This window comes from Leuresthes tenuis, unplaced genomic scaffold (genome assembly GCF_036924035.1).
Source record: "Leuresthes tenuis unplaced genomic scaffold, fLeuTen1.0.hap1 SCAF_17, whole genome shotgun sequence".
Classification (NCBI taxonomy): domain Eukaryota; kingdom Metazoa; phylum Chordata; class Actinopteri; order Atheriniformes; family Atherinopsidae; genus Leuresthes; species Leuresthes tenuis.
In genome coordinates this window covers 7,633,029-7,653,725 of record NW_027325371.1, presented here as the reverse complement: position 1 = coordinate 7,653,725, position 20,697 = coordinate 7,633,029, and the positions used below count along the sequence as shown (strand labels likewise).

The window sequence follows — 20,697 nt, the reverse complement described above, 5'->3', positions numbered from 1 at the left end:
TTATGGTTTTATTCCTTCTTTTGAGAATAGATTTGTTTAATCAAAATGTGCCTTTAATTCAGAAGGATTTCAGTTATGCACAATCATTTTAATCCTTTCAAAACTGATTTTTTTATGTCCTTTGAATTGGACAGGCCAACTCCCTTTTTAGCCAGCTTTCATACCTCAGGAAGCAGAAGGATAATCATGGGAGAAAGGATTTTATTTAAAGTCGATGCAGGGGAATAACACATAAAACTGTCAGGCGAGGTGGACGAGGGCAAAGGTTGACAGCAGGTCATATAATCTTTTTGGGGATCTGAGCAGGAATAAAATTGTGACATTTGTCCATCATTCTGTAATTTATTGACTCGTGTAACTTATGCTTTACAGCACTTTACTGATCTCACTCTCAACTAATCAATAAGCAAGATCCAAATATAATTGAAGGATATATATATAGGATATATAAAATATTGATTAGAATATTTGTGAAACAGTCAAATTGATGTTGTAGAATAAATGTATAATTTCCCCTTTAAGCTAAAGATTTTTATTAAAGTATACTACATGATCCTACATTAAATACAATGCAATATTATCAATACAGTTTTTGTCTGACTCACAAATCAAACAGCGCAGAGGAGCTGTACATCGTAGAGGTGGAGAAAATGTGCACGAGAACCACAATGTTTTACTTTTACTTTAACAAGCTGCGACTGCTTCGAATGTTAGCTGCACAAGCAAATAAAGCTATATTAACTTTTCATATTCAAATTGTGGTGACACCCTCCAAGCATACAAGCGTTTTAGTCTTTTATCTGACGTCAGGAGTCTTTCCCATTTTCTAAAATTTCCCACAGCTCGTGAATGCAGCAGGAGAATGAGCCAATCAGAGGCCAGTAAAACATCAGCTAAGTCTATCAGCAGATGGACGTTGGAAAGAAAACTCCCAGGAAGCTGAGCTCTCCGGCACCAGACAGGTTCATACAGACTGAGAGAGTGGAGCAGCACGGCCGAGGACATCCACACATTCACCCACAAAATCCACATCTACAACAGTGAAAAGAAGAAAAAGCAACAACAAAGAAACCAGGTAAATCGTGTTACATGATCACTTTGAATCATTTTCTTTAACTTAAACTCCCCTTAACTCTCCTGCAGGCTGTTAAATAAAAGATGTAAAACAAGTTTAACTACTCTTTCCACTACTATTTTTTTTTACTTGTACTCTTGACACATGGTGGTTCATCAGGACTTTTGAGTATTGTCATGAAGTCTTCTCTGAATGGAGAAAAACGGCGATGCTGTCTGACCGGTTTGCAAATGAATGAAAAAACTTGACCGAATCCTGCTTCTTAAGGATGTGTGACTCAGTGCTTTTACAAACTTGCAGGTTTCGTTGTACGGGTTAGTTGATCGCTACCTCTTTAATTGTATGACCCCAGATCATCCATCATTCCGTATTCTTTGAAATGTTATTGCGTGTCTTCTGCACATGTGTTGTTGTGGAACAGTGATATTTAATGCTTCTGACAGGCCAGTTGCACAGAGAAATGGGATGATAAATGGAAAAATTAAGAGCTTTGGATAAACTACTACTATCTGTCTGGCCTGGAAGGACAACAGTGATCAATAATGAGAGAGGTCCTTGGCAGTCCCATTAATCCATTTAAGAAATGGCTGCAGAGCAGGGAGTGAGGAGCGGACTGTTGGAACAAACATCAGGGCTTTCAGCTTAATGAAACATGCAGAAACAGACAGGACAGGTGCTCTATCTCTGCAAGGTGAAATATAACACACAGTGCCTGAGGAAGCTTTGAGAGGCGATAGTTAGTGAAAGCCTCTATATATTATATCACACCCTTCTCAAAACCGCTCTCCATTTGATTTGAGGTAGAAGCAGAGATAATATCTGCCTTCGAGGACTTCAGTAATAGATTGGTCCAGATAGATTGGTCCATGGTGTGTAACAGTGAGTGCTGTGTCATTAATCACAGAGATATTTAACAGGTTGATACACTAATTTACATTTTCAGAAATCCACAGCGATGCCAACACATTGCTTCATTTTTCAGACTGACAACTTAAAACATAAATGCAACAACTCAGTTATGTCATAAGTGGACGGCTGTCAGTTAAATATCTTGAAAGCATGATTCACATTGATTCTACTGTATTTCCTGCATGAAAAACAATTTGTTTCCAGAAATGATTCATGCAAATGTTTATATTGCTGATTTAATTAGTCAAATGGACCCTTACTCGGCTTTGGTCTGATGTTATGTTGACTGTGCAGGAGAAATAAGTGCATCATAGCTTAAAAAACTCAAACACTTAAGTGTCGTTGTGAGCTGTGTAACTTTGACAATAAAGTCAGTGAAGGGTTCGTATGATCAAAGTGTAAAGGTCACAACTCCACCCTCCTGCAGTAAAAATGCCACTGAAAACTGCTACTGAATTAAACTAGTTGTCACATCAAGTTAATTTCTTATCACACTTGTGCTACATGGTTTCAGTTCTGCAGTGATAAAGTGGTTTAACACCAGATTGGCCTGAGTTTAGTGGAGGTTTGTGATTGAAGGAGGCCTCAGCAGGATGAGATTGTGTGAGTAATAAGTGTCCATCACCTTATTGGTGAACAGAACAAACAGACTGAGGCTAATCACATTAGCTTTACCAGTTGTACCAGGGTTCAGGATGATACTGACTGGGACAGCGAAAGAGATAGAATCTCTCACTCAGTTTTCTATCAATATTCATTCATTCTGTGTCGGTTAACTGTGTCACTTATTCAATATTATTTAAAATGTTGCAACCAGGAGTATAAGGACGATTGAAACAGATAACATTTGAATCTGTGTGAAGTTGTTAAACTGTTTTGTTCTGTGTTATAAAGAGGATTATTTGCTAGCTACTCAGTTTCGTGCATAAATGTGTGCAGATGTGCTGCAGGGAGTCAGAACATTGTAGCTTATGGACAAACTGAAGGTCGACAAATGAAGACTTTGTGCCAGTGTCTGCTCCTGAGGTCTGTTTCAGTGAGACGCTCTGAGCTGCTGGTGATACTTTGTCTCGCCTACATGCAAGAGTGTTTTTTGGGAACGGGACAATACAAAAGGGGAGGAAGCGAGGGACACGGCTTTATAGTAGTTAGTTTTTGGCGAAAAGACTGGTTGATAACAATTATTGTGTTGAGAAGTTCAAAGACAGTAAAGTAGGACAAAGAGGAATCAGATTGCTGTGAGCTTTTCTGAATTTGCACTGATTTATTGATAGTTTTTTTTCTTTCCAACTGAGTGATATGCTTCACTTGGACACAGTCACTGCTATAGTCATAAAGGTTTGGTAATGTTGGGTACTGTCTGTGTGGAAAGGGTGGGGAATAAGGGTATGCTGAGGGTTGAGGTTCCTGGACAGCTCCTCCATAACCTTTTGACCAAAACAGGTGATGTGGTTGAGCCAGAAGTCTTGGAGGCGATTGCTGATTTCAGTGAGACAAGCTGCACGGGTGTCTTTATTTGTGAGGCCCATTTTATACATTGTATGTTGGGCTGTGTATTGCTAACAAGGTTGGGATTGAATTCAGTTTCTGATTTGATTCAATAATGATTCAAGCAATTCAGTTTCAGTACAAACTTTGGTTGGCTATACAAAAAAAAAGGTAAAAAGATAAATGCAAAGCAAAAAAATGAAATAAACCTTTTGGTCAGGCAAAGAAAAGACAGCATACTCTGTGTCCAAAACGCTCCTCACATCTGCCTTCAGGCGTGACGGTGCCACTGTTGTGCTGCTTCTGGCACGTGTTTCCTCCCCTCGCAGACTATAAAGGTTGTTCTCGACACCTGTATGAATCTCGTTACTCAACGTCGTGACACTATTCATGTGAAACTAGTCTCGCAGGGTTGTGCAACAAGCTTCCTACCGACTATGTCAAAATTGGATTTTTCTAATGAAAATCGCACCCAGCCCTAACTCTGTGAAAAACCTTTAACTGAATTAGCTGATTTTAGTCAAAGCATGACTGAAAGAATGCATTGTTTGCCTGTTGATGTCTGACTGCTGTATCTTCAGATCATGATGAGAGAAAAGCTTGTTTGTCTGTCATAGCAAGGATGGAAAATACTTTTTGGAAGTTGTAAATGCTGTTTTTTTTTCTTTTATGGACACTTTCAGCTGTATATATTGATGTAACATGCAAGTATGTTTAAAAAATCTAGACTTGAGGGGAAACCACTCAAACCATTTCTTGACAGTTCTGACAACTGTGGGAATCAAACAAGCTCCTTGTGCATCTGCATTTCTTGACATCTCTCTTTACGTCTCATCTTAGGTCAGTCATTTAGGAGCAGTCATGTCGGCCAAAGCCATCTCTGAGCAGACGGGAAAGGAGTTCCTTTACAAGTTCATCAGCACATCGGCGGCGGTCCAGAACAGGTTCCATTACGCCAGCGTGACAGCTGAGACCGACTTTGACCAACTGGCACAAGAGCACCCATGGCTGCTCACAGAGGTGAGACAGGAGATACAGGAAGTGTGACATAGATGTATGTGGATGATGAGGTAAGGCTTTCTTTAGCTGACTGAACATTTAGAGCATAAATCCCTGAAGCGCCGTGCCTCCTTAAGCTTGTTGAGAATGATCTCCTCTTTATAGAGACAATTACTTAGGCTGGCAGCAGAGTGCTCTTTTAGTGCTTGTTAGCTAATGTCACAGACAGTGACATTTCCATCAGTTCTGTTGGTGGAAATGAAGCAAATTAAAAGCAGAACAGGCAACAGCAAGAATTTCTCCCTTGACTTCCCCACTGTTGGATTAAAACTCGTTTGTGTTTGGGATTTTTCCCCTGGTACAGGACAATATTTAAGTCATTACTCGGTACTTAGCCCTCCTTTTACTGCTCTTCATGGCCAAGCTGTCGCACTTGGACATTCAGTAATAGAAGTTAAGTTGATTACCCTCTTGCAGGATAAAATGTAATTTCCTCATATCTCCTTGTGGGCTGAATGTTTTTATCTGGAAGGTAAAAGGATGTTGGAGGGCAGATCCGCAAAGATGTGCGCTGCTGTAGAATTGATTAGGAAATCACATTAACTGTCTCCCTCACTCCTCTCCTCCTTTGCTGACTGGCTAGCAGCCACATAGTAATGGGTCCTCTGTCATAAATCATTCTCTTGTCTGACTTACAAGTGAAAGGAAGTGGGCTTCACCGGTGGGGGTTGGATGTATTTTTGCATTTATGTCATGTGGCTATGATCAGAAGAGGAGAGATTTTTGCATCAGTAATGTGCAACTAATCTTTTAGGTTTTAAATTCTATTTGGGAAGCAACGATTTGCTGACGAGCCAAAGATCATCAGAGCGGTGACATCACGGAATAAAGAAAATATCTGCAATCTCATGCTCCATAGCAAACATTTTAAGTATCATTGCAAATACGGAAGCAGTTTTTGTCCAATGACTGATTATGACACAACCCGAAGAAGGAATTCTCTGAATTTCAGTTATTGTCTTTAATAATCCCTGAATCTATTGTATGAATAACTGACAAAACTGTTCTGAAAAATGTCAGTCACAGTTTTCAAAAAGCCAAGCTAACATTTGTTTACTTTAATAGAATATTTCTTTTATCTCATAAACCATAACGAAAGTGAGACATTTGGATATTTTATCAATTGGTATAATTGGTGTAGTATCTGAACAGGCTTTGGTCCAGGGAAGGCGGCGGTGTTTCTGGGTTAACACATACGGCTTCCTCTGTGCATGACACAGCTTTAACCTGCATCTGTGGATGGCACAGTGAACTGTGTTCACAGACTATGATTTCTGGAAGTGTTCCTGAGCCCATGCAGGGATTTCCAGGACAGAATCATGTCTGTTTTTAATGCAGAGTCACCTGAGAGTCCAAAGATCACGGGAATCCAGTGCAGAGGTTTTTTTTGCGTGTTCCTTGTGGACAGAGATGTCTCCAGCTTCTCTGAATTTTTGTATATTTTGTAGTGCAGTTGATAGAATATTGAAAGTCTTTTCAATCATACATCGAGGTTCATTATTCTGAAATTGTTTCACAATTTGTAGAAACACTTTTTTGCAAACTGCTGAACCTGTACCTATCCTTACCCCTGAGAGACTCTGCCTCTCTAAGGTGCTCCTGTCACACAGAATCATGTTATTGACCTGTTGCCAATTAACCTAATATGTTGCAACATGTTCCTCCAGCTGTTTCTTCTTTTAGTACCACTTCCTTTTTTAGCATTTGGTTGTTTCCGTCCCAATTATTTCTAGTTTTCTATGTTCTGTTGTGGATGATTTTTCTCCCATGCTTAACTTAATGGGAATGAGAGCTATTTAAATAGCTTAAATATCATGGCTGAAGTATGAAATGTATTTCAGGTATTTTGCGTTGCTTTTGAAAGGGGAAGGGGGATGTTTGCTGCTAACATACAGACTTTTCTGTCTTCCTTTTGCAGAAACTAGTCGTGAAGCCAGATCAGCTGATCAAGAGGCGAGGGAAGCTGGGTCTGGTTGGCGTCAACCTGGATCTAAATGGAGTCAAAGAGTGGCTCAAGCCCCGCCTCATGAAAGAGATGACAGTAAATTATCCACCCTCTTTCCCTCTCTGCTGTCCCTTACACCATTACCTCCACCCACCTCTCCATCTGAAACTGTGCACTTTGCTGAACTCCCCTCCAATCAATATTGTGCCTTTGCTTTATTCAGACACCCCTCTCCTCCTCTCTTTTTTGCCCTTTCCTTCACACTCATCACTTGCTTTGCACTAATACATTTGCACATGCGTACTGTATTTTCAAACAGCTGCAGCTGACATCGGTGTTAGTCTGCTGGTAGTAAATCAGTCCAGTCAGCTGAGGCGAGTGCTGCCACTGAAGAAACATTCAGTCCATCAATGTAGCTTTGAGACGCCGCTTTGCCTCATAAACCAAGACGAGAGTCATGGCGAGACTAGGTTGGTCCATAAAGCATTGAAAATGAGTGTTGGTGTGCAGCGGCACTGGGATCGTATAGTTTGGATAGATCGTATAGATTGGATGGAACTGTCAGCAGCTGCTATCGTGGCTGTAAATAAGAATAAATACAGCTAAGGTTGTATTTGTTAAAGTGGATGCTGTGTATCAGCTTGTTAGATTATGTTATATTTATTGTCCTCTGAGGAGAAACTTAATTTAGCAGTGGTTAAAGACATAAAACGCACAGATAAATTATGGTCATTAGGACATTAAGGTTTTAAGACATGATCTGCATTATCTCTCGTGTTTGATTTGCACTCTTAGGATGAATCCTACAGCTTTTTATAAAGCTTTCCTTTTACATGCCATGAGCTTTCCATCAAAGTCCGTCAGCCTCTTACTTATTCAGGGATTAATTTCTTAATCCCTCTATTGATACCACAACAATATCATTTTTTTTTCAATGTGTTTGGCTCCAACAGTCATAAAGAGACAGTCTAATGTGAGCTCTCACCTCTTCACCCACACTTTGCACTTTGCTGATTTGGTAGTAATCACAGTAGTTAAACACTGCTTCACTTTGTTTTAAACAAATATTTAAAATAATAATGTAGTTAACTGTAAGCACTTGCATACAAATGGTATTTTTTTTAACCAGAATGGCCTTCTATTTTTATCAAAGGCAGCAAAGTGTCTCCTCATTTATCTGAATAAGTCTGAGCCCCTTGTGGGTTCTCCAGTCTGATATCTTTTCTGTTTTGTCCCTGCCACTGTCGTCAGTCTCCATTTTTAGTTGCACTCTTCGAAATGGCAGCTCTCTCGTCTTTTCTCTCCGGCTGGCTGCTCTCAGCCAGTCCCTGGTTACACTTTCTGCCCGTTGGCCTTTAACAAGGGAACAGTGACAGCTTCCACCAAATGAGCCCAAGCTTTGCCTGGAGTTCTACATGACAACATTTCATTTCTTCTTCTAAAATGTCAGTTCGTTTGTGTCAAGTGGTGGGCCTGTGTTATTTTAATTCGTTCTGTCCTCCCCCTTCTCATAAAGTGTGTATGGAAAGGAGTGAATCCAACAAACCATTATTATTCATTATTAGCAGTTCAGATGTTGTTTTCTTTTTTTAATGAATGGGACATGGTGCCAGTATTTATTTATTCTGTTTTTGCTCTTACTGGTCTTTTTTTCTTTTCAATCTCTAAGAAAAAAAATGATGTTGATGATTCACAGGTGGGAAAAGCCAGGGGCGTCCTGAAGAATTTCCTTATTGAGCCATTTGTCCCACATAAGCAGGTAAATCATCAAACATCTATTATGAAATGCACAGTTTCCCCCTCAAATTAGATTCCTTTTATTTTTTGTGATGGAAACTACTGTAGTAATCAATGGTATGTTCAATGTCCGACAGAGACGTTTATTAATGGACATCTTTGTCATTTTAATGGTGTGTTCCTCAGGCAGAGGAGTTCTATGTGTGCATCTACGCCACTCGGGAGGGGGACTATGTGCTGTTTCACCACGAGGGTGGGGTGGATGTAGGAGACGTGGATGCCAAGGCGCAAAAGCTGCTAATTGGGGTGGATGAAAAGATCAGTGAAGACCAGGTGAAGAAAGAACTGCTAACCAAGGCTCCCAACGACAAGAAAGCGTAAGTTTAAGTGCAGTGCAAGACTGGGATAGAAATATTATGCATTAAAACTAACACTTATTGCAGTTGAGTAGCTTGAAGTCTACACTGTTCATTGTAATAGATTCTAGTTCTGTAAGATCAATATTTGATGGGCTTTGTTTTATATGCCTCTTCTTTGGAGACCGTTGTTATCTTTTCTGGAACATTAAGTGATACCGTGACGATTTTCTACATTTGGTAGATTTTTTGCTAATTTAATCGTTGGAAAAACACTGCTACTCATTCAGTATTCATGGTTTCATCCCGGCTTTATGCTATTTATGAATAACTTGCCCACAACATGCCATTTTTTTCATTTGCAATGAGGTTATCTAGGTATATTACTACACTGCAGCATGACAGCACAAAAACAGACTCAAAAGTGGATATTTTACATTATATAATTAAAACTCCAGACAAACAGTGAGGAGCAGTAAATAGATGAAGTCAGAGAGGACACTCTCATATTGGCAGTAAATGTTGGGGTGGAGCAGCGTGGCTGGTCGCAGGGTTCCATTAGACAAATGAAATCTCCCTCCTTGGCTTTGCCTTTCTTTAGTCATCCTCCACCCACTGCCCTTTTCACTCTCCAGCCACATTCAGAGCACGTCCATCTATTTTGATGGGGAGGATACAGTGGCTCACCCTCCGGCAACCCCTCCTATCCATCTCACCAGCAGCGTTCCCGTGACAGCAAATTCTGGCTGGACTTGCTGTCTTGGCTGACATTGAAGGAGCGACCCCAGAAATCACTCTGCCAACCCCACCTCGCCTCCTCACCCCAAATACACACTCCAGACTGAAAAACAAAGGGCTGGTTTGCCTGCCCTCCCATCAGAAGCAGATATAGGGAGGCTGAGACGTTCTGGGTTTTAGACACAGTTTTTCCCCACAGGCCACTCAAGGTCCTCACAACAGGCTGACGTGGTTATAAAGTCTCCGAGCTGCCGTCACAACTGACAGGCAGGAAAGGAAAACGAAATCCTCCCTCCTCCCCCACGTCTGTGTTTTGACATGTGGTGGAGGAGGCAAATTAGATTTTTTTTGTTTTCCTTTCTTGCAGCAGCTAATTTACAGGTGGACTGTTTCTTGTCTGGCTCAGCCTCAACAAACCTTTATGAGCTGTAGTTTGTCATGTTTGATTTATGAGGAGATTAACATGCTCTGCTATACATACTGAAATATTTGTATGCTGATCAGCCATAGTCAAAATACAAATCATATACAGGGTTTAGACAAGAAGTTAAGTTCCTTGTGAATAAGAATTCTTAATCTAAAAGACAGAACTGCAGATGAGCTTCCATGGAAAGAGTAAAAACTGTTTGTTTCTGGCTTTTTATTACAAGCTTATTACATATATATGAAAACTCAGTTTGTCCACTCAAAGAGATAAAAAGGGAACTCGAGCTCTTACATTCACACTTTGTAGTCACTGCTTAAGCCTTGTTTGACTTGTATCATTGTGTTTCATACAGTAGTTTCATATCACTTGAGTCAGCTATAATCCATGTATTTAGTTATAGTTTAGAAGGTTATGCACAGATGTGATGGGGTTTTTTCATTGTAACGAATGATCAGTGTCTCACATACAGATGCACAGTTATAATTTGTGATGTGGGTTTAAGTCTTAAGAGTAGCAAATTCAAAAATTTCATATCTTTAACGTCATCTCTGAAGGGTTCTGGCCAGTTTCATTGTTGGACTCTTCAACCTGTATGAGGACCTCTTCTTCACATACCTGGAGATCAACCCTCTGGGTAGGTTTTCAACTTCTGAAATCCACAGTAACACTCACTAATTCTGAAAAAGCAGTCATAAAGGCATCCTCATTTTATTCCTGCATCAGCTCATCAATATCTCATCAGATTAGGAAATTGGAAAGAGGACATCAAAGGGGAATCGGAGAGAAAAACATTACTGCATTATAAAACAGAGGAACTTGGCTCTGCCATATTTTTAACACCGGGGGAAGAAACTGGGAAATAATTAATGTGCTTTCTGTTTGATGAAGGCAGCGTGTGTTTGTAATGAAGTAATTAGGTACTAGCACATACCCTCTGGCACCTGTTCATGTCAGTGTGGCTGTGGAAATGCTTTGATGCCCGGCTATTTCCTCCCCATCTTCAGTCCCACTCCACCTCCTTCTGGGACAGCAGGGAGGTTTTGGGTCACCTGTGCCTGAACACGACCTCTTCATTTTTATACGTCCTGTTTAAAGCTCACAATTGTAAATGTTGGATCCTTTTAGTGGTCACAAAAAATGGAGCGTATGTCTTGGACATGGCAGCAAAGATCGATGCGACGGCTGACTACATCTGCAAGTCCAAGTGGGGTGACGTGGAGTTCCCTCCTCCCTTCGGCAGGGAGGCCTATCCTGAGGTAAGACTGAAGGCACAGTCTTTCTGAAGATGTTGAGTAAGGAGTATATAATGGGGGAATTTGTGATCTTAAGAGAAACAAAGGACTCTTCAATCATTAATTAATAATTAATTAATTAGATTTTCCCCAAATGTTCAGCAGAACATCCATCTGTAACCTTCTAATTAACTCCAAGCTATTCCAATCAGTGCACTGTTAAAAAAACAGTAAACTGGGACCTAAAGCTTTTTTTTCTTTTTTTTTGGTACCACATCAGTCAAGCTGAGCTGATCATAAAAGGTGCCATGAAAAGACGTCAGACTGGAAATAACATTTAGTCGTACCGTTAGTGCTCCCGTGCATGCCGAGGACGATCTCCAGCAGATAAGAAAGTAGAGAAATTAGACAGTTTATATAAGATGAACAAAAAATCTGTATAATTAAGTAGGAAGAGCACAATCCAAACCCCCATATCACACTTACATTTCAACTTTCCGACAGTTTCTCAACTTATTTCTATTTATTTTGTTGTTTATTAGGTTATTCTAATATAATTAAACTTAATACTTTTTCACTTCACAAACTATTATTCAATTCAGTTCAATTATTCAGCATCTATGACTCGTTCTGTGGGGGAAACTTTTCTTTTGGGAAATACATAAAGCAGCACAGAAACGCAAAAACTGCGATTCGTCAAAAGGCCGCTGGAGGCTGACCTCAAAATACGCTCTCAGTATCAGATGTGGATGTGTCAACCTTTGCTTTGTTAAAATGCTGTTTTGAAGGTTGTAGTTTGTCATTCATACATTTCCGTCTGGGTCTTTCTGAGCCAGAAGTGATCATATTTGCATTAAAGTGAGCTAGAGTGTGATACTCAAACCTAACTGGACAAAAATACATATTTTTGAGGCTTAATGTCCTTTTAATGTTGAATTGTTTCCCAAATATTCACCAGCAAATTGACTAAAAAGAATGTATTTTACTGGCACCATAATGACTGATTGACCCTGTATTTCATGAGAAAAATTGATGCTTTTTGAGTGGGAGTTTAAAGGAGCCCGCCATGTTTATTTTTTTCTAATCAGTCTCCTGCAGGATGACAGAATTCTGGTGTATTTCTAACAATTAAAAGATTATTGTGATAGAATATTTACAGATGAGAATATTTCCAAAATAAATTGATTAAACCACATTTTTCACCACTACATTTTCTATACCCCTACCATGACAGCCCAACAGTGAATGCAGCATGGCTGAAAAAGAAGAAATTGATCTGTGAAGTGTTTCGTGTACACTGGATGTTTTTCCTTTTTTTCACTGACGGATGTGGAAGCTTGTTTAAGACAAACTGTCTGTGAAGCAGACGGCACCGTCTAATTGGGCTGCTGTGAGTCGGGAGTAGAGATGAGGGACAGCGGGTGCCTTTGATTGGGAGCTGTTTTTACTCCCAGGCACCAGCTGTGACTCAGACTGTCACAAACAGCCACTGATGTGTATCAATTCAACTGTTACTTACAGTACAGATACAATATTTCCACTGATGCTCTGATTAAGCCTTCCGTCACACTCCCTGTCTCTGCAGCATTATTTAGTTGTTGTATTATAATTCTGTTGACCTTTTCGTTGTGTTTTGCAGGAGGCCTACATTGCCGACCTTGATGCCAAGAGTGGCGCCAGCCTCAAGCTGACTCTGCTCAATCCTCGAGGCAGAATCTGGACCATGGTGGCTGGAGGAGGTGCCTCGGTGGTTTACAGGTATCCGGCCACAGTGCCAGGACCGAATCAAGCTGCATTAACCAAGTCTGAATAAAACAGCAGAATCCATATGTCTAGTTGGCTACAATGTCCCCAGACTTTATCTTTGGTTTATGATTCCACTACACATAATTTAGTTTAGCTTTAGGAGGCTGTGCCCGCCATGTGTTTTTGAGGCTGAGAGTGCAGCAGCTCAAACTGCCCATTCAGCCACCTGCTAAATTTGACTCCTAAATTTTGTTATTTTAGTTAGTGTGGAGGAATGAGTGGTATGCCGTCTGTCGGGGATGTAAAGCGTGACATGCACACACATCAACCATGACTAATTATTCCCTGTGAGCGCTGTTATTTTTTCTGTTCACGGTGCAGTATTATCGTGAAAATAAATGAAACCGGTTAAGTTGAAGCACTCTTCAAGGTTGTGCGTCCTTCCTGTGAGATTCACGGCTGTGTTTGCTTCCGTTTCTTTCTTTTCGTGGATGAAAATTAGTGATACAATCTGTGACCTGGGTGGGGTCGACGAGCTGGCCAATTATGGGGAATATTCAGGAGCACCGAGCGAACAGCAGACGTACGACTACGCCAAGACCATCCTGTCTCTGATGACCAGGGAGAAGCACCCTGATGGTGTGAAAAAATTCTCTCTAAATTCTGAATCAAGTCAACACTTTTAATTTGAAAGCAAAGCTAAAAAAAATGTGTTTCCACACTAATGTGTTCTAGGAAAGGTTTTAATCATCGGAGGAAGCATAGCAAACTTCACAAATGTTGCAGCAACATTTAAGGTGCAGTATCAACCATTTTGTTTCTGTTGTAGGATTGATTTTTGCCCTCATCAGCACAACATTCACAGACCTTGTCTACTTTAGGGAATTGTGCGAGCAATCAAAGACTATCAGGAGCCTCTGAAGGAGCATGAGGTCACCATTTTTGTCCGCCGCGGAGGCCCAAACTACCAAGAAGGCCTCAGAGTGATGGGAGAAGTGGGTATGTGCATCCTGCTTTTTTGATTCTATTCGGGTATTAATGTTTCAGTTCAGTGCATTTAGTCTTTTGTCATACAAAATTCTTAAAATCATCCCTGTAGGAAAGACTACTGGGATCCCAATTCATGTTTTCGGCACTGAAACCCACATGACTGCCATTGTTGGCATGGCTCTGGGTCACAGGCCAATCCCCAACCAGCCTCCTGTTGCTGCCCACACTGCCAACTTCCTCCTGAATTCCAGCAGCAGCACATCGGTATGACACACACTGACTCCACAGAGACAAACAGCGTTATGATGACACGTGTTGGTTCACTGTGTGGTGTTTGTGGTCAGCTCTACCAGTGCTGCAGTATAATGTCCTTACAGAGTGAGTGAAGACCTACCAGCCTCTATCGTCTCTGCTGTCTGGTCCTTTTAGTGAATCAGATTATCAGAGGCCCGTCAGCTCTTTTGTGTAAGAGCATTGCAGGGCATTGTGGACTGTTCTCTCTAAAATAATCGTGAGTCCGCAGTCAGTCGTGCGATGCAGCTTTCCCCTGAGGCGTCCATTAAAAATGTCCAGTGTGAAGGATTTTTAGCAAAGTGTGTGTGTGCATGTGTGTGTGTGCGCGCGCGTGTGTGTGTGTGCGTACATATACACATTTTTCAGTTTGTGTGACATGTCGAGGTAGATGTACAATAACAAAATAGTTACAAAAAACAAAAATATTCCAGGACCAGTTTTTCTAAAAGATTTTACTTCAGAATTAAATGAAAGCTAAACACACTAAAATGTATTGGTCATCTTTTTTTAATTTTATTGATTTCCAGATGTCTGCAGCCTCCAGATTGATTTTATTGATTTATTATTTTTTTTATTTCCAGACCCCAACATCCAGGAGAAAAGCCCCTCCTTCTGAAAACAAACCCAGAGTTGAGAGTTCACCAGCTAAGAAGGTTAAAACTGGAGCTGCTGTTGGTGAGGAAAAACACACTCATCTGTTTTCACATAGAGGTAGAAGTCTTATGCACATTGAGGTTTGAGTTTAGGTATTATAGCACCCTCTATGTACAGCAAGAGGAAAGTGGAAAAGTGCTGTTTTTGTATAAAGTCTCATACATACATGTTATCTTAAAAAAAAAAAAAAAGAAATGTTCATGAAAATAGTTCTTGGCTTTGCACAAATAAAATAAAAAAATGATTGTCTTACTTTTTAATCCGACTGATAGCAGAAGCAGCATTTTTAATCTAATAAATTCTACAAAACACATCCATGTTTTTACCTTGTTGTCGGTTTAACTTCTGTTTCTTTCCTTGTAGCCAAGGCAACTACCCTCTTCAGCAAACATACAAAGGCTTTAGTGTGGGGCATGCAGACACGGGCCGTACAGGGCATGCTGGACTTTGACTATGTTTGCTCCAGAAATGAGCCATCCGTCTCAGCTATGATCTACCCGTTCACGTAAGCATGCTCCTCTGAAATCCTTTCTACTTTGGTCTGCTGTGTGTGTTATGGCTGATGTTTTTTCTGACTGGCTTCCTTCCAGTGGAGACCACAAACAGAAGTTCTATTGGGGACATAAAGAGATCCTAATCCCTGTTTACAAGAACATGGGTGATGCCATGAAGAAGCATCCTGATGTGGATGTGCTCATCAACTTTGCCTCCTTGCGTTCAGCCTTTGAAAGCACCATGGAGACCATGCAGTACCCACAGGTATGCTGCCCTCCAGCAGCAGCTGCAACTTCTAAGATTCTTTAAAGATTTATGTGATTAAGCTTTTCTTCTCAACTGCTTTCAGATTCAGACCATTGCCATCATTGCTGAGGGAATCCCTGAAGCACATACAAGGAAGATCATTAAAGCAGCAGATGAGAAGGGCATCACTATCATTGGCCCTGCAACTGTTAGTCTTGCTTCACCTCTCATGAGATCTCTCAGAATCTCTCTCTTGCCGTTTCTGCTTCTATCGAACGAATCTCATTGTTTATTTTTCTTTCAGGTCGGAGGAATCAAGCCAGGCTGTTTTAAGATCGGGAACACGGGAGGCATGCTGGATAACATCCTCGCCTCCAAGCTATATCGCCCAGGCAGCGTGGCCTATGTGTCCCGCTCAGGCGGCATGTCCAATGAACTTAACAACATCATTTCCCGCACCACAGATGGTGTTTTTGAAGGCGTGGCCATCGGTGGTGACAGGTCAGTCCCTGTTTAGCCTGAGGTTTTAAAGCATGTTGGTATAAAATGGTGCATAACGCTGAAGTCCTCCACAGATACCCAGGTTCTGTGTTTACCGACCATGTGCTGCGCTACCAGGACACTCCTGGAGTAAAGATGATTGTTGTACTGGGAGAGGTGAGGAAACGCACCTTATTGCCTGCAGCTTAGATGAGTTATCGAATGCTCAATCCTGCATCTGTCTTGTAATTACTCTGTCACAGATCGGCGGCACAGAGGAATATAAAATCTGCCAGGCTATTAAACAGGGAAGAATCACAAAGCCAGTGGTGTGCTGGTGTATTGGCACCTGTGCCACTATGTTCGCCTCAGAGGTAAGAGGGCAAATATACAGTCTAATGCATTCAGTCCTATTAGATAGTTGACAAATGATAAATTCAAGGAACAAATGACTAGTTTAACTACATTTGTTGGCACATTTTCCCCTTATTTTACCTATCAGGTCCAGTTTGGCCATGCAGGAGCTTGTGCCAACCAGGCCTCTGAGACAGCAGTAGCCAAGAACAAAGCTCTGAAGGAGGCTGGTGCATTTGTCCCCAAGAGCTTTGATGAGCTGGGAGAGGTCATCATGTCAGTGCACATTCGCCTTCCTTCTTTTTCATTCATTTTTCCTGCCAAGATCAATAATCCTAAGGCCATGCTGATACAATGAGTTTCTTTGTATTCATTTTCAGTATTTCTGTCATTTTCCTCCGTGCAGATCTGTGTATGATGACCTTGTTGCTAAAGGAGTTATTCAGCCAGCTGAAGAGGTGCCTCCTCCCACTGTACCGATGGATTACTCTTGGGCACGAGTGAGTATGCCAGCAATTACACTTTTTCTTTTTTTAAAATTTTTTTTGACAGACTGCCTTCCAAATGCTGCGTGTTGCAGCTACTAGTTTCATAACTTAAATTTTGATCAGTGGTATCTCTCTGCATGTAGTTTCCATCTTTCTGCGTTTTATTTGCCAACTTTTATGCAGGAATTGGGTATGATCCGTAAACCAGCCTCCTTCATGACTAGCATCTGTGATGAGAGAGGCCAGGAGCTGATCTACGCTGGCATGCCCATCACCGAGGTCTTCAAGTCAGAATTGGGCCTGGGAGGAACTCTGGGGCTGCTTTGGTTTCAGCGCAGGTCTGTTTTTAACTAGTTGTTATATACTAATCCTAGGAATTTCCTGAACTACCTACATAATCCTATTGTGTAATTTCACCACTTTGTGCGCAGGCTGCCGAGGTATGCCTGCCAGTTCATTGAGATGTGCCTCATGGTAACTGCAGATCATGGCCCTGCTGTTTCTGGTGCACACAACACTATTGTCTGTGCCCGGGCAGGCAAAGATCTTATCTCCAGCCTCACCTCTGGCCTCCTGACCATTGTGAGACACCTTAACCATGCATATATTAATGCTCGGTACACATTCAGAGGTTCACTATAAGCAAACCTCTCTTGTCCTTTGTTTTTTTTTTTATTTCTTAAGGGTGACCGCTTTGGAGGAGCTCTGGATGCTGCAGCAAAGCAGTTCAGCAAGGCGTTTGATAGCGGCATGCTGCCCATGGAGTTTGTCAACAAGATGAAGAAGGATGGCAAGCTGATCATGGGCATTGGACACAGAGTCAAGTCGGTGAGTCTGCGTAGGATGTGTGCATCACATGTGGACAGGAAGAAGAGAAAAGATAACTGCGTTTCTCTGATGTTGCTGCGTGGTCAGAAAAATTCTTTGTAACCAATGCAGAGAAAAACAAAGTTGACCCAACAAGGAAAATTTTGAACATAGATTATTATCTCTGCTTCCCCAGATTAACAATCCTGACATGAGAGTCCAGATCTTAAAGGATTTTGTGAAGCAGCACTTCCCCTCCTCCCAGCTGTTGGACTATGCTTTAGAAGTGGAGAAGATCACCACCTCGAAAGTAAGAATGTGAACTTAATGTTTTGTTAAAGCTGACAAAAAGAAAGCATAAACACTTCTTACGTGATTTTTTTTTTGTTCCCTCTCTGTCACATAGAAACCCAACCTGATTCTGAATGTAGATGGTCTCATTGGTGTGGCCTTTGTGGACTTGCTCAGAACTTGTGGTGGATTTACACGGTTAGCCAGTGTTAAGAAATATGAAAGATCCTTGTTTCTATGCTTTTATTGACAGACCTATTATGATATCCTGGAACAACTGCCCTTGCTAAAAATGACTACTTATTGCTTAAAGAAACTTACATTTAAAATAACATTCTGGACTTTTTCTTTCCTTGCACCACCACAGGGATGAGGCTGACGAGTTTGTGGAAATCGGTGCCCTGAATGGCATCTTTGTCTTGGGACGCAGCATGGGATTCATTGGTGAGTTCTTTCGGTTGCTATGGCAATGTTTGCAAAAGAGCAGACATTTCAACCTTCCCTGTCAATAAATCCATCCTTTTTGTCATCGCTCAGGACACTACCTGGACCAGAAGAGGCTGAAGCAGGGTCTGTATCGCCACCCCTGGGATGACATCTCCTATGTGCTTCCAGAGCACATGTCCATGTAATCAAAGAGACTAAACCATCTAGTGCCAGTTATAGATCCCAGCCGCCCATACTGTGATCTGCCACTTGTAAAAGCAGTGGTACGATAAAGGGAAGATGTTACAATTAATATAGCTGTAAATGGCAAATACTTAGAAAATTTATTATAGTCTATTTTTAGTTTTAGAAACCTGTCAGTGCTGCAGTTCTGTTGAATGTTAGGGAAAGCTGCTCAACTGGGTCTTTCATGGTGTTAGTGAAAGTTGCAGAGAAATCAGGTTTACAGGAGTGGGAGTTTACAGTGGATAATTCAGCTGTTAAACAACAACTACCAGTGATGATAAATGAATCCCCCCATGTATACCATTATTGTAATAACCAAGCATGCATGTCTGGATCACAGACTTGTCTTTGTGCAGCTCTCTACATTGTGCCATTTTGAAATCATGAGGTGATCATGTAGTGCAATAATGTGACATCAGTACTGTAGAGCAGATCGTTATTTCTGTATAAATGTATTAAATAGAACTTTAAATTGTAAGAGAATGTTGTTTTTCATTTGTTTAGTAAAGGCTTTTGGTTGTTGTGACAAAATTGAAGTGTTAGTTTGCTTCTCGTGTAAAGTCAGATAATTTTTCTGAGTCATTCCATGCAGGCGGTGCCATTTACTGTCCCCAGGAATCTCAGCTGGTGCAGTGTGTGGGAGTATTTAATAAAAGTGTTCATATGGAAATTAGGTACAACCAAAAACTAAAAATTTTTCTTTGTCTAGTAAATAAAATGGATTGGATGCATATGACAAAAGAACCACAAATATACTTTTAAGTTTATTATAATAAGAAATATTAATACAATGTTGATTTACTTTCGCATTATCATTATACTAGGCCTTTTTATTCTTTTGAATAAATATTGTTTTTTAACCACTTTAAAAGTTGAATTTTAAAGATAATTACATCTTTGATGTTCTTTGTAATCTCTGTAACTTCTGGTCATCGTCATTAGTCATAGTCCTTGGAAAAAAATGTGGCAGAGATCATTAGTGCCATTATTTGTGTGAATATTGCAAAAAAAAAAATGACCTAACATAAACTCCATCAGTATTACTAATGTCTGCATTTGTTTTTAACCACTCACTGAACTTAATGTGCCTCTGTACTGACATGTAGTATGTTCACAAATGTATAATTGGGGTAGATTAAATATAATAAATGTAATGAAGTAATGCTGTGTAAGTTTCCTTATGGTCTTGCTTTTGGTGCCACTATGAAGAGTTGTCTTTCAAATGGAGCCACAGCAAAAGATTCTGAATGATTTTGTTTGGAAAATCATCATGGAGCAACCATTCAAATCCTTTAACTGAAGAAAAACACTTCAGCTTTTGTAATTTCATTAGTATTGTCTCAGTGACTGCTTTTTATTGCGTGGTTGATTGTCTACTTATCTATTACTCAACAGATCTGTGTCCAAATGTTGTTTGGTTCAACTGCTGACTGCATATGCAAGTTTTAATTACTCTTACTTAACATTTCATACACTTCTCCTTAACTGAACCTCCAGAGATTTGCAATCCTGTACATACTTGTTGTATAATCTGTTGAATATTAGTTTTGGGAGGAATGCAAATGTGTCCTGACATTTTAATATATGACTCGCATCTGAATCATATGCTGGTAGGATTTCTTCAGTCCAATGCTTAATCAGTATTTTACAGGTATGTCTAATCAAATACACAAGTAATATCTGATAAAGAGCTTGTTCTGTTTTCACAGCTACACAAAAACAGGATTTCCGAAGTGAAAATGTCGAGGCTTCCGTACTTTAATTCCAGACAAATGCATGAACACATCTGGTAACCACTGCAGCATATTTTATCATAGAAAAACTGAGGTAGGAAGTTATACCTTGATGTTCCACACATGATTGATCGTGCTTTGCTCTCCTGCTCAGATGTTAGAACGCCTGCTGCACGGTCGGTCACGCCTTTCATCATCTGTGCATGCCAGCGATCCTGCCTGTGTCTACCAAGCTGAAGTTATTTGGTCGAAACGTATTTTCCATCTAATGAACGTAGAGTTTCACAACTATAAAGTGTCTTAGTTATCATTCCTAGAATTAAGTTATCATACGTCCAGCTGTTCGTATGTTGTGTTATTTTTGTTGTGTTTGACATGAAAATTTATATTTATAAATGATATAAATGTTTTGTTTTAAAAAAATCATCAAATAGAAAAAAAACAATAATTGTTCATTTGATATATAAAAATGAAAATAGCG

General features: G+C 40.4%; 1 protein-coding gene across 1 annotated transcript; it reads left to right on the top strand.

Moving 5' to 3' along the window:
* Positions 1–924: 924 nt before the first annotated feature.
* aclya (ATP citrate lyase a) lies at positions 925–19,645 on the top strand. Its single transcript, XM_072368033.1, has 28 exons — positions 925–1,075; positions 4,313–4,492; positions 6,450–6,572; positions 8,173–8,235; positions 8,400–8,590; positions 10,289–10,368; positions 10,860–10,990; positions 12,606–12,724; positions 13,215–13,351; positions 13,448–13,509; positions 13,594–13,711; positions 13,812–13,966; positions 14,578–14,671; positions 15,014–15,155; positions 15,241–15,409; positions 15,495–15,599; positions 15,696–15,892; positions 15,967–16,048; positions 16,135–16,245; positions 16,374–16,501; positions 16,632–16,725; positions 16,897–17,051; positions 17,145–17,295; positions 17,398–17,541; positions 17,717–17,830; positions 17,927–18,009; positions 18,179–18,255; positions 18,349–19,645. Exons 2-28 carry the CDS (start codon positions 4,334–4,336, stop codon positions 18,441–18,443), a joined length of 3,279 nt encoding a protein of 1,092 aa, XP_072224134.1. The 5' UTR covers positions 925–1,075; positions 4,313–4,333; the 3' UTR covers positions 18,444–19,645.
* Positions 19,646–20,697: the final 1,052 nt, after the last annotated feature.

Coding starts and splice junctions, on each gene's coding strand:
- aclya (XM_072368033.1), top strand. CDS start 4,334: ATGTCGGCCAAAGCCATCTCTGAGCAGACGGGAAAGGAGTTCCTTTAC. Junction 12,725..13,214: donor GGTGCCTCGGTGGTTTACAG/GTATCCGGCCAC, acceptor GATGAAAATTAG/TGATACAATCTGTGACCTGG. Junction 17,831..17,926: donor AGAAGATCACCACCTCGAAA/GTAAGAATGTGA, acceptor TCTGTCACATAG/AAACCCAACCTGATTCTGAA.